Source organism: Zalophus californianus, chromosome 17 (genome assembly GCF_009762305.2).
Source record: "Zalophus californianus isolate mZalCal1 chromosome 17, mZalCal1.pri.v2, whole genome shotgun sequence".
In the NCBI taxonomy this organism is placed as follows: domain Eukaryota; kingdom Metazoa; phylum Chordata; class Mammalia; order Carnivora; family Otariidae; genus Zalophus; species Zalophus californianus.
In genome coordinates this window covers 26,365,335-26,378,642 of record NC_045611.1, presented here as the reverse complement: position 1 = coordinate 26,378,642, position 13,308 = coordinate 26,365,335, and the positions used below count along the sequence as shown (strand labels likewise).

At 44.2% G+C, this 13,308-nt stretch overlaps 1 protein-coding gene across 2 annotated transcripts; it reads left to right on the top strand.

Annotated features, from left to right (window-relative positions):
* The first annotated feature begins 1,843 nt into the window (after positions 1–1,843).
* On the top strand, positions 1,844–12,109 carry GINS3 (GINS complex subunit 3). 2 transcript variants are annotated; one of them, XM_027619231.1, is made up of 3 exons: positions 1,844–2,160; positions 8,763–8,996; positions 10,634–12,109. In XM_027619231.1, exons 1-3 carry the CDS (start codon positions 1,975–1,977, stop codon positions 10,862–10,864), a joined length of 651 nt encoding a protein of 216 aa, XP_027475032.1. In that variant the 5' UTR covers positions 1,844–1,974; the 3' UTR covers positions 10,865–12,109. The 2 variants fall into 2 exon arrangements, with proteins under 2 accessions (XP_027475032.1, XP_027475033.1); XM_027619232.1 differs by lacking the exon at positions 8,763–8,996.
* Positions 12,110–13,308: the final 1,199 nt, after the last annotated feature.

Sequence of the window (13,308 nt, the reverse complement as noted above, 5' to 3'; positions counted from 1 at the left end):
TACACTGGGATTTAATTCATAAGGGTGACTGAGTAATGACAGAGTGGTCAGTGCCATTGAAATAAGTTTTACCGCTCACCTTTCCCAAGAGAAGGGGGCACATTGTACCATTCAAAGCCACATAGGGAAGTACCAGGGTCAGGAAGGAAGCAAAAGGAATGAGCAGAGAGCATGACCCAGAGCCTCTATTGTGGTTTCTGTGGGAAGAAATGGGTGAGACAGAGTAGGCAAATTTAAGCGAGCTTAGGATGGGATACTTTGATTAATGTCAGTGGACTCTGGGCTATAAAAGGTGTTCTCACTGTCCAGTATTCAGCCCTGGGGTGATTTAGGGCAGGGGACCTGAGAGTTAAAGGAAGTGGTTGGGGATATAGGGTGTTAACTGCTTGGTTAATGGAAAGTGTGTTCACAGACAAGTTGTTTGTTACTCTAGGAATTAGCTCACCCAAAGAGGGACAGCTCCTGCGGGGGAGAGGGAGGGCCTAAAGCCCCAAGATGTCACAACATCTTAAAAAGCAGGGAATAAGAAGCCTGATTAATACACATCTCCCTTCCCATGAACCCTTTGCTCATAGCTCTACTAACCCCAGAAAATGCCCTTCTGTATGAAGTTCTACAGCACATCTCTCAACACTGCCACTGCCCACACCTGTGACTGAATAGCACCCCCAAGTCTGGTAACATGTAACTGTAAACATAAAACTGCCAGTTATTTTACCAGCAAAAATAGGTTTATTTGGAAATAGCAGAGAATGGCCATCCAGTGCAAGCAACCGATGGCAAAACCAAAGACAAGACCAGAGAATGCATGAGACTTGGCTCATTTATGGAGGAGAGGGGCACTTGGGGAAGCTGTTATAAACAAGAAGTCCATTGGAGTAAAACAGGAGTTCAAAGTACAGTGGCTTCTCATTGGCTGAGTTGTGGCTGTTTCTCATTGGCTGGACCTTTGGAGGAAAGAAAACCTTTCTTCCTCTTGCTAAGGTAGTAAAATTGTATCCATGTGCAAAGTCCTTCTCTCCCTGTTGGATTTGTATTGATAAAGAGTGATAGGGCATGAGAGCTCCCCCTGCTGAATCTCCCGACTCCATCTTAATGAGGTTTATCTTTATTAATTTTCACATAACCATGATCCCTTCCCTACCCCTTTCCCCCAAATAGACAACCGATTGCACCTGACACAGGCACCCATCCAATCTATAGGGTGGCAGGCAACATATGACTGTTACGACCTTCTTCAAAAAGACAAACTGGGCCAATCAGATTTCCTCTTTTAAGGTTCAAATTAAGAGCCACGAAAGGAGATTTCCAGAGGATGTTAAGGTGAACTGGGAGGCTCTGAAGTAAACTCAGGACCTTTGTGAGCCAGACATAGCCTAGTGCTTTCCCCCTCTCTCCTCCTACTCCATCCCTTTCCCATGCCAAAATACTACAAATAGTCCATAACTCTCTGGGGCTAGTGCTGGAGGTTTGGTTTGGTTTTGTAGAAAATAGGTGTGACTTGATCAAGCCTTAGACGGAGGCCACAATGATGCCCTTTTATAAGACCCCAAATGTGTTGCAAAGTGTCTTTAACTACATGTAAACATTTAAACGACCACATAAACAATCTAGTACAAATGCATCCAGCAACGTCAACGGGCATTTCCAGCTCCTTTTTAAGGCTCCCACACTGAGCTCACACTGCGCGGAAGAAATCTTCCCGGGGCGGGTGGGGTACTGCGCCCCGCCCCTGATCACGTGGGACCAAGGCCGCAGGTTGTCGATTGCTTCTGCCTGGGCAAACCCTCCGGGATCGATTGCTCCAGTCTGGCCCGTCCCCGGAGCGGGAAAAATTTCAATCCAGCCGAGCGGCTGCAGCGACCTCCACACCTTTCACAATCCTGAGCTGCGTCCGCTTTTTCAGGCTTTTACATCCCGGACTCCCGGCATCCCACTAGTGGAAGCAGAGAAGTTCAAGCCGCCGCCGCTGCCATGTCCGAGGCTTATTTCCGGGTGGAGTCGGGTGCGCTGGGGCCTGAGGAAAACTTTCTGTCCTTGGACGACATCCTGATGTCCCACGAGAAGCTCCCGGTGCGCACAGAGACCCCCATGCCTCGCCTTGGAGCTTTCTTCCTGGAGCGGAGCGGAGGGGCCGAGACTGACCACGCGATCCCTCAGGTAATCCTTTAGGCGCGAGTTCCTCCTGAAAAGACTACAATTCCCGGTGGGCCTCGCGGCCGCGCCCCAGGCACACTGCCCCTTGGGATTTGTCGTTTTAGGGGGAACCTGGGCTGTACGCACACATGAGTTCTATTGTCCGGTCTCAGCGCGCTGAAGTGGTTTCTGAGCTTTCGCCTTCTGTGTGAAACCAAATGTATGCTAGGTGGTCTTATTTAATTTTTGAAGCTGTCCAAATTGAACAGTGCCCCCACCCGCCCCGTCCTATGTCGAAGGCTTAAGGATTGGCTACTACTGACGGCTTCAGGATCGGGGTTCTGATCCTGTTTGGCTTCTGATACGTCTGGGAACCAAAAATTGCTAGATTCATTCCTGCGCAATGATGACGGTATCAGCAACTGTTTACCGAGGGCTTTAGTGCCGGCGTGGATGGGATGGGGGAGGGATTTTCCCATCTGTTACCCCCTTAATCCTTCAACGACCCTATAGTTAGATAGGGTTACACACTAGGAATCTGAAGCCCAGAAGGGTTGTGTACCTTGCCCAGGATCCCACTGCTTCAAATGGTGAGCTTGGAATTGGAGCCTGGAGCTGTAGCACTTCACATGCAAGTCGGTTCCAGGAACGGGCTCGTCATGGTTATTTTATTACCTCCTTTTTAACCTACATTTTGTTTGGAAGGGTGTGTTTGGCGTGTTTTAGTTTTTAATCAAAGTAATGCATATACAAAGTTTTTTTTTTAAAGATTTTATTTATTTGACAGAGAGAGACACAGCGAGAGAGGGAACACAAGCAGGGGGAGTGGGAGAGGGAGAAAGGCTTCCCGCTGAGCAGGGAGCCCGATGCGGGGCTCGATCCTAGGACCCTGGGATCATGACCTGAGCCTAAAGCACACGCTTAACGACTGAGCCACCCAGGCGCCCCTGCATATACAAAGTTTTAAAGGTCAAATGGTACCAACAAATGTATAACAAAAAATAGTGGGCCCTGCCTTGCTTTCCCCCACTTTTCCTTGCTCCACCCGGTCTGTCGACTTTTTAAATAGTTTCTTTAGCATTCGCCTCTGTGTTTCTAAATAATAGTCTTAAGCTTGTTTTCTTGCCTTAAAAAATTAAGACATTATTTCTAGGCTTTGCATTATAGTAGATAAGGATTTTGTTCTCGTACACACTGCTGAACAGAGATACGCTGCCCACACGTTATTCATATTGCCTTCATTTTACCAAATGTCCTTTTTGTGTTCGGGTTTCCATCCAGGCCACCCCATTGCATTTAGTATCCCATCTCCTTAGGCTGCTCTTGGCTGTGACAGTTTATAAGATTTTCCTTGTTTTTAATGACCATGACAGTTTTGTGGAGTGCTAGTCAGATAATTTGTGGAATGTTCCTCAATTGGGATTTGTCTGATGTTTCCGGCATGGTTAGACTGCAGTGACCTGTCAAAACCTGTTTTGAGGAAGATCACAGAGGTAAAGTGCCATTTTTATGGCATCATATCAAGGACGCATACTGTCGGCATGGCTTATCACATTGATAGGAACCTCCATCACCTGGCTGAGGTAGTGTTTGTCAGGATTCTTCACTATAAAGTTACTTTTTTCCAGGGCGCTTGGGTGGCTCAGCTGGTTAAGCATCCAACTCTTGATTTCGGCTCAGATCATGATCTCAGGGTCATGGGATTGAGCCCAGGGTTGGGCTCTGTGCTCGGAGTGGAGCCTGCTTAGGATTCTCTCCCTCTCCCTCTGCCCCTCCCCACCTCTCTCTCTCTCTCACAAACAAACAAACAAAAAAAGTTACTTTTTTCCACCTTTCCATACTGTTCTCTTTGGGAGGGAGTCATTATGCACACCTCACATAAGGAATGGGGAGTTATGCTCTATTTCTTTGAGGACAGAGTGTCTACATAAATTATTTGGAATTCTTCTGTGTGGGAGATTTGTGTAGGAAGGTTTTTAATGACATATTTAATTTCATTCGTAGATGTAGGACTATTCAGATTTTCTTTTTCTTCCTGTGTTTCTCTTGGTACATTGTTTTCTCCCCTAGGAATTTGACGATTTCATATAAATTTCCAAATGTAATGGTATAATGTTCAAAATACCCTTTTACTATCTTTCTGACATCTGTAGGATTATATTGGTGTCTTGGTTTTTATTCTTGATATGGAGAAATTATGCTCCTTTCATTAGTGTTGCTAGGAGTTTATCAATTGCATTAATCTTTTACTTTTTTCTTCAAATTTTTATTTAAATTCTAGTTAGTTAAGACACAGTGCAATATGAGTTTCAGGAGTAGAATTCAGTGGTTCATCCCTTACATACAGTACCCAGTGCTCATCACAACAAGTGCCCTTCTTAATGCCCATCCCCCATCTAGCCCACCCCCCACCTACCTCCCTCCCTCAACCCTCAGTTTGTTCTCTGTCATTAAGAATCTATTTTGGTATGTTTCCTTCTCTCTCTCTCTTTTTTCCCCCTCCTATATGTTCATCTGTTTCATTAGCCTTTTAAAAGAACTAACTTATAACTCTGTCAGTTTTCTTCTTTGTACCTTTGTTTTCTAATTCCATTAAGTTCTTATAATTAGTTCTTTCCTGCTACTTTCTTTGGGTTTAATTTTGTATTGTTTCCCACCCCTCACAATCCTGCCCATGCATTTTGAGATGGGCCCCCAGGTCATTGATTTTTCAGCCTTCCTTTATGCATTTTTTAGTTGTACATTTCCTCTGAGCACAGCTTTAACTGCATTCCACAAGTTTTGATTTGTTATGTTTTATTTTCATATCCGTGAGTTCAAAATAATTTCTCATTTCCATTGTGATTTCTTCTTTGACTCATTATTTAGAAGACCAGTGCTTAATTCCAAACATGTTGGGATTTCACTCTTCATCTTTTTTATTTTTGATTTCTAGTTTAATTCATTACACTATGGCCAGAGAATGTAGTCTGAAAGATTTCAGTCATTTGAAAGTTAAGGCTTGTGGGGCGCCTGGGTGGCTCAGATGGCTAAGCGTCTGCCTTCGGCTCAGGTCATGATCCCAGGGTCCGGGGATCGAGCCCCACATTGGGCTCCTGGCTCAGCGAAGAGCCTGCTTCTCCCTCCCTCTGCCTCTCTCCCTGCTCATGCTCTCTCTCTCTCTCTGTATCTCTGTGTCTAAGATGAATAAATAAAATCTTAAAAAAAAAAAAAGAAAGTTAAGGCTTGTTTTATACTGCAGCATAAAATCCATTTAGCCATTCTATATGCACTTGAGCAGATGTGTGTTATGAAGTCATTGTGTGTTTTAAATAATGTAAGTTAGGTCAAGTTTGCTATTTGTTTCATTGAGGTCTTCTATATTTTTACTGGTTTTTTTGGTTATTATTTATCTAAAGAGATATGCCAAAGTCTCCTGCTATGATTATAGATTCATCTGTTTCTCCTTTTACTTCTGTCAGTTTAGACATACCTATCTTTTTCCTGTGGATATGATGACACTTTGTTATTGTCAGATGTCCCCTTTATCTCTAGTATGCTCCTTCCTTTGACTACTATTTGCATGGCATTTTTCAACCTTTCTGTTTCTTTATATTTAAGATATATCTCTTTTAAGCAGCATATAGTTGGGTTTTGTTTTTATTCGGTTAGACAATTTTCCAATTGGTGTATTTAATTTGTTTACATTTAATGTAATTACTGATATATTTGTGTTTACTTTTGCCTTCCTACTTTTTACTTTGTGTCCTGCATTTCCTTATTTCTTCCTGGGATCATTTTCATTCTCCCTTCAAGATTTCCTTACTCTGTGTCTTCTGGTGATAAATTCTCCATTTCTGTCTGTACAAGGGATCCCCAAGACCAACCCTGGGTTTGATGATTCACTAAGAGAACTCAAAGGACTCAGCATACAGTCATTCTTATGTTTAAATTTTAATACAATAAAAGGATACAGAGTAAAATCAGCAAAGGGAAAGGGTATGTGGGATGAAGTTTGCAGAAAGCTGGACACAAGCTTCCAAGAGTCCTGTCCCGGTGGAGTCACACAGGATGCACTGAATTTCTCCAATAATGCATTATGACAACACGTGTGAAATATTAGTGTACCAGGGAAGCTCATGAGAGAGTCAGTACCCAAGGTCTTACTGAGAGCTAGTTACATAGGGCACTCTACCTAACATATACCAAGAGTCCAGGCTCCCAGAAGAAAAGCAGGTATTCAACATAAACCACATTGTGCAAACTGGTTAAGCACAATGAGGTACTCGTATCCATTCTGAGAATAGTGGGAACCCTCCTGAAACCCAGGTTCCAGGACACCCACCAAGGACCAACCTTGTAAGCAGGCCCTTCTAAGGAGGGCAGTCTTGGGCTTGCTCTGTTAACTTTCTGCACATGGGCGCCTGGGTGGCTCAGTTGGTTAAGCGACTGCCTTTGGCTCAGGTCATGATCCTGGAGTCCCGGGATCGAGTCCCACATCGGGCTCCCTGCTCAGCAGGGAGTCTGCTTCTCCCTCTGACCCTCTTCCCTCTCATGCTCTCTATCTCTCAAATAAATAAAATCTTAAAAAAAAAAAAACTTTCTGCACATTTCCTGTATGAAAATGCCTTTATTTCCCCTTTGCTTTTAAAGGATATTTTAACTGGGTATAGAATTTTAGATTTGCAGTTATTTCAGGCCTTTTTAAAAGATGTCATTCTAGGGCGCCTGGGTGGCTCAGTCGGTTAAGCGTCTGCCTTCGTCTCAGGTCATAATCCCGGGGTCCTGGGATCGAGCCCCACATCAGGCTCCCTGCTCAGTGGGGAGTCTGCTTCTCCCTCTCCCTCTGACTGCCACTCCCTCTGCTTGTGCTCTCTCTCTCTCTCTCAAATAAATAAAATCTTTTAAAAAATAAATAAATAAAAGATGTTGTTCCATTTTCATTGTTTTGTGTCTTCCATCATTTCAGTTGAGGGGTTGGCTTTGACTCTTTTAGCTCTTTTTGTAAAGGAGATGTGTTCTCACCCCCACCAGCAGTGCTTTCTGAGATTTTCTCTAGGTCTTCATCTTCCAGCAATTTGAGTAAGATATGCTGACTTGTGGTTTTATTAGTATTTTTCCTACTTGGTGTTCATATGTTCCTAGAATCCATGATGTGATATCTCTTTTTAATTTTGGAAAATCCATGGCCATTGTCTTTTCACATACTTCCTTTGCTTCAATCTATTCCTCCTCTCTTTCTGGGCTTCAAATTACATGCAGGTTAGACTCCTTTTCTTCTTTCTTTCTTTCTTTCTTTCTTTCTTTCTTTCTTCCTTCCTTCCTTCCTTCCTTCCTTCCTTCCTTCCTTCCTTCCTTCCTTCCTTCCTTCCTTCCATATTCCATATTCCATATTCCATATTCCATATTCCATATTCCATATTCCATATTCCATATTCGACTTCTCATGCTCTTTTCTGTATTTTCTTTCTATGCTTCAGTTGGATATTTTCTATTCACCCTTTTTTCAATTCATGACCCTCTATCTGTGTCAAATCTGGTAAGCCTCCAGTCAAATGTGACTTAATCTATTGAGTTCTTTTTTTTTTAAGTGGGGAGGGGCAGAGGGAGAGGGAGAATCCCAATGGGGGGCTCAGTCTCACGACCCTGAGATCATGACCTGAGCTCTGAGATCGTGACCTGAGCCGAAATCGAGTCGGATGCTTAACCAGCTGAGCCACCCAGGTGCCCCTCCCCCGCATCGAGTTCCTAAATTTCAATTCTTGGATTTCTCAGATCTGGAATTTCCATTTGATTTTTTAAAATTTATTTTAAAGTTGGTGCCTAATTACTCTTGATATCTGGTACAGAAATTGGACTTAATTGTCTCTATCCTTTTTTTTTCAAATCTTGGTCCCTTATGTTCTGGCTGCTTCAGCAGCCTTGAACTCAACATTTGTCTCCCCGGCCCTGGGAGGTTGGCTAAAAGCTCTGCTCACACACACTGCAAAGCTGAGTCCACCTTTTGCAACAGTTCTGCTCTGTGAGAGTTCTATGCTGTTGTTACCTCTTTCAACTTAGTTAGGTTTGACTTTTATTTTTTTGGATATTTCTTTTAATTTCTGGTTGGTCGTGGCTACCTCACAATATTTTCCAATTCTGTTAAGACTTTAAAAATATAGAGAGATTTATCTTTTCTGCCATATCTGAAGCGGGATACAGAGGAGCTGTGGTCTGAGCTCAGGCTGATACTGTTTTTCCTTATAGCCCCCAGCACGCAGGGTGGTACTTCTTAGCACATAGTAGGCCCCCAATAAGTGTATATGAGGAACAGATATTGAATATTCAAAGAAAGCAGAAATGTTTATTTTATTTCTGAAGTATCTGCAATTGGAAGTTTTTATATATGTGAGTTAGAAAACTTTCCCTTTATACCACATTTTTGTTCTGTACTATGCTTTTGTTGAATAAATCCATTTCTCTTACCATTCCATCATGACATAAAACTTCAGTTTTTCAGGTCACAACCAGATCTTCTGCATGTGATAGCCCTGCCCCCAGAGAGAATAGGCACCACTGATATTTGCCCAGGGCGTGTGTATTTCCTTTCTGCCGCACACATTTACTATGTGATTTATTGTTAAAATCGGTATTCTTGTCTGACGCAGGGCTCAAAGCTTGAACTCCCCTTGTGGCTGGCAAAGGGACTTTTTGACAACAAGCGACGGATCCTTTCTGTGGAACTTCCCAAGATCTACCAACAAGGTTGGAGGACGGTGTTCAGTGCCGATGCCAATGTGGTGGACCTCCACAAGCTGGGGCCCCATTTCTATGGGTTTGGCTCCCAGCTCCTGCATTTCGACAGTCCAGAGAATGCAGACATTTCCCAGTCTCTCCTGCAGGCAAGTGATTGACCTGAAAACCTAGGGCCCTGCATGTGCGCCAGGAGCCCGTGTGGCAGCCAGCAGGCTTCACTATTCCCCAGGGAAGTGTATCATTTATACAGTTAGTTTATTCGTTTTTCCACATCAACCGACAATTAGACTGGGTTTGCTGATTATATGCATACTTAAAAATGATTGGTCTGCGGCTCTTCATATTTGCTTGTTTAGAGTTGGGACCAACAGGAAGTCCTAGAAATAAGAAAGGGATGATGGTTGATCACAGGGGACAGGCAGCAAATGCACCAGCCCAGCCCGGGTACTGGCCTGAGGGCTCCTATCAGGAATGCGCATGTTGCTTATTCCCCTCCCTTGCTCTGGGGTTAAGACATGGCTCTGCTGTGTACTCATGGTGTCATTTGGTCAAGCTACTTGACCTCTCTAGGCTTCTCAATTTTTCACCTGTTAAGTGGTGATATAATAGTGCCAAAATTATTGCACCACAGTGAGATTATGTTGTGCTGTTTCATAAATGGTATCTATTACTGTTATGGTCCATGGACAAGACAGTGTTATACACATAGTACCATCCTTTATGATATGACCTTATTTTAACTTATTGTGTAATAGGAGAAGAAACCACCTTTTCTACCTGTTTTACTCCCTCATTTCTAGCTTTATAAGCACTGGTGGCTGAAGACACATTTTCTCCCCAGACCGTGCACATGCCCTCCAACAGGCTCAAGGCTTATTTGGGCTAACGTGCACTGGTGCTGTTTTTAATGTGGATAGTTAAGAAAAGTTTCATTGCTCTCCATTCAGATAAAGAAGCCAATACACAGACTATAGACCATTGGAGCTTAGGAAACTCTTGTGAGCAGAAAGCTAAAAATGAGAAAGACCCATTTGTCTTACAATGTCTCCAGGACACGTTCTTGAACTGGAACACTGCCCTTTGCTAGTGAGTTCCATGTTTTCTTTTCCCATCACTGCTTTGAAGTCCTATAAAGTTGCTTATACATAAGGTGACATTGCCACAAGGCAGTGGAAGAAACTGAAGCCAGGGCTCGTGGCTTGGTCTCGGAGCCCTGGGATAGAATGACACCCCTAGATCACATGTGTCTCTGTCCTGCTCTCAGACTGAAAAAAGTAGAAAATGCGTTCAGTTAGATCAGGAGTCTTCTCTGTTGAAACCTGCACGTGTCACAGTACATTATTATGGCCTTTGTCACTAATAACAATAACGCGTAATGCTTTTCAAGGAGCTTCCTCTTGCCAGCCATTTGCAAGGTGCTCTACATGTGTTCCTTCATTGGTTTCCCTAACAACCCCTTGGATTTTCCTAACAATCCATTTCACAGACGGGGACATCAAGGCACGGTGACGTGAAATAACTTCCTCGAGTGGTAAAGGCGCCTCAGACCTCCATCCGACTGAGTCCTACACCAAAGTCTTTCCCTCTGTGACATCTAAATGTTCAGGGATGGTGCGCCTGGCTGGCTCAGTCGGTGGAGCGTGCAACTCTTGATCTCAGGGTTGTGAGATCGAGCGAGCCCCGCTTGAACTTGGTGTAGAGATTACTTAGAAATAAAATCTTTAAAACGAAAAGGTTCTGGGGTAAGAACGGATCTGAGTTCTCTCACTCCCTTCTCCTTCAGACATTCATTGGACGTTTTCGCCGCATCATGGACTCCTCCCAGAACGCTTACAATGAAGACACTTCAGCACTGGTGGCCAGGCTGGACGAGATGGAGAGGGGCTTGTTTCAAACAGGACAGAAAGGACTGAACGACTTCCAGTGTTGGGAGAAGGGGCAGGCTTCTCAGATCACAGCCTCCAGCCTCGTTCAGAACTATAAGAAGAGAAAACTCACTGACATGGACGACTGAAGGCCAGAAGAACACAGAAGTGTTCCCATGGAGGGAACCTCCCTGTGTGTCCTTGATAGGAGCCTCATTGACCTTGTATAGGACCAGAACCATGTCTCATGTCATGACTTATTTCCCGCAGCAGTCCTGGAAGTGGTACCATCTGGTTGGGGAAGGACGTGCGGGAGGATGTCCCTGGCCTATAAGAAACATGAGACTGTCCCACCCTGCTGACCCACAGCCCAGGCCTACTTACCCCTTGAACCCCCAGCCGGGGAGACACCAAAGTCCTTCATAAAGAAGGATGGTTAGTACATGCATCAAAGTACAGTTGGAACTGGGATCCCTTGTGTCCGGGAGTGTGACAGCCTCCGATGTCCAGTTTCACTAGCTCCAAAGGACAGGTACAAATGGGCCATCTCCGCCTGCTCACAAATGTTCTCTGGAGTTTAACTGCCCCATCTTCCTCGTGGGTGCTCAGAGTACAGCACCCCCAGGATGCCGGCCTTACTTGGGTCCCCTGCCTGTGGGGAGTTACCCCAATTTCCAAAGACAGTTGCCAATAATAAAGAAGAAAAAGGAGAAGGCAGATGAATGGCAAGGCTTTTACTAAGGGGAAAGCATTGCTTTCCTTGTCTGTCATCAGGGCTTTGGGGTCTGGGCATCACAGATCTCTGCAGTCAGCCTGGATGGGAAATGGTTAACCCAAGCCTGGCTTTTGTCTGGAGATCTTCAGAGCCACCTGCACAACAGTTCCTTCCTTCCCTAGAAAAGCTGCCAGGGAGTCATTTGGAATCGCAAAGTAGTTATTAAAGGGTGTTAACCAGCCCTTCTTACACTGAAAGCTGGACTTTAGGGTGGCTGGTTAGGAAGGGCCCCATTTGAGAAGCTTCATGTGGCAAATATAAGTAGGCAGGAGACCTTGACGATGTTTTTCCTCTTCAGTAAATTCAGCAGCGTTATTACCTGTAGGATTCCTGACCATTTACTGAGGATCTGTTTCAGCAAGCACAGAGCTCTTCCCTGGAGATCAAGGCGGAAACCTGGGGCTGAGTAAGAAGCGTCGTTCCCTGCAGGCCACCCTGTTCGAAGGGTCGTTGTCTCCGCATTGACTTCCCACAATGAGTGACAGTTGTCTTTGTCATTAGAAATTATAAAGGGATTTGGGAATCCAGATTGTGCAGGTGTCTCCCTGCAAACTTAGAATTTTTAAAATGCATGTTTCAAGATGGAACCAGTGTTTTTATAATTTGATTTTGGTGCTAAATAAATGATCCATTTTGCACATGAATACATTCTGTACAAGTACTATTTCTGTAACTCGACTACTACAGATGATCAGACAAAAGTGATCAGAGAATTTTGTCTTTGATCGTATTCGGCAGTAATGCCCAACCAAATCCGTGTTTTAGTGGCTGCTCTTTTGTTTGCACCAGACTTATGAATATGAGGGATGTGCTCTGTAGGAACGAGATGTGTTCCAGAAAGGTGGGCCTTCCATCGCTAGCACAGCATTGACATATAGCCAGGGCCCCGGGCACGATTCATAGTCAGAATGAGAAAAGCGTATTATTTCATTTTTGGATTCACTGTTTTCACAGATAGCTTTGTATTTAAAGTCCATCCTAAGGCTGCTGCCATTTTTTTCTCTTATTGGGAAAAGAAAATTGTGCAGGAGTCACATGCCAGGAATATGTGGGTATGCATGTGCAGAATTTATTCCCTGTATTACATTTTGAACAGATTATTATAAGTAGCTTTTGAAACCTATTTCCAGTTACAAGGTAGCCTTTAAGCCTTTCAATTACTGCCCCTCTACCCTACAGTCCTCCCCAAATTAGGCTTATAGATTACTATTTGATCCCTTCAAAGAGGTGAATTTTTCAAAATGAGTCCACAAATGACTCGAATAGCAAATTGCTCTTAAAATCAAGTGGGGAAATGTGTATCCTTTCCCCTTAAGGCTCTGTTCCCAGGTAACTGGCCATAGTTATATGCAAAGACCTCACCATATTCAGGTTTTTCCCTGGGACCATCTGGGCTGCCAGGGGAGTGGGGCAAGTCTTCGTCTCCTGGGTCCATCCCTCCTACTCTCTTTGATCTCTGAACTTTGGACAGCCCCAGGCTCAGTCCTCTGGTCTCTCCTAACCGTTCTCACTTCCGAGAGCATCTTGTCCCATCTCAAGCTTTAAATACCATCTATGTGCTGTTGACTGCCCAAAATTTGATCTCTAGCTCAGACCCCTCCCTCCAACTCCAGACTTGGATCCAGCCACCTGCTTGACATTTCTATTTCAACATCTGACCTAACATGGCTGAAATGGAGCTGATCTTCCTCAGTCTGCTCCTATAATCTTTCTCTTCTCTGTTTCTGACAACGCCATCCTTCCCTGTTGCACAGGACAAAAACCTGGGTGCCTCCTTGGCCCTGCCCTTCCTCTCCGTATCTTTTGGGTCTACCTTCA

What these genes read in the sequence shown, in the direction of transcription:
- GINS3 (XM_027619231.1), top strand. Translation starts at nt 1,975, where the DNA reads ATGTCCGAGGCTTATTTCCGGGTGGAGTCGGGTGCGCTGGGGCCTGAG. An exon ending in CTGACCACGCGATCCCTCAG is followed by an intron (nt 2,161 to 8,762) that starts GTAATCCTTTAG and finishes TGTCTGACGCAG; the next exon opens with GGCTCAAAGCTTGAACTCCC. An exon ending in TTTCCCAGTCTCTCCTGCAG is followed by an intron (nt 8,997 to 10,633) that starts GCAAGTGATTGA and finishes CTTCTCCTTCAG; the next exon opens with ACATTCATTGGACGTTTTCG.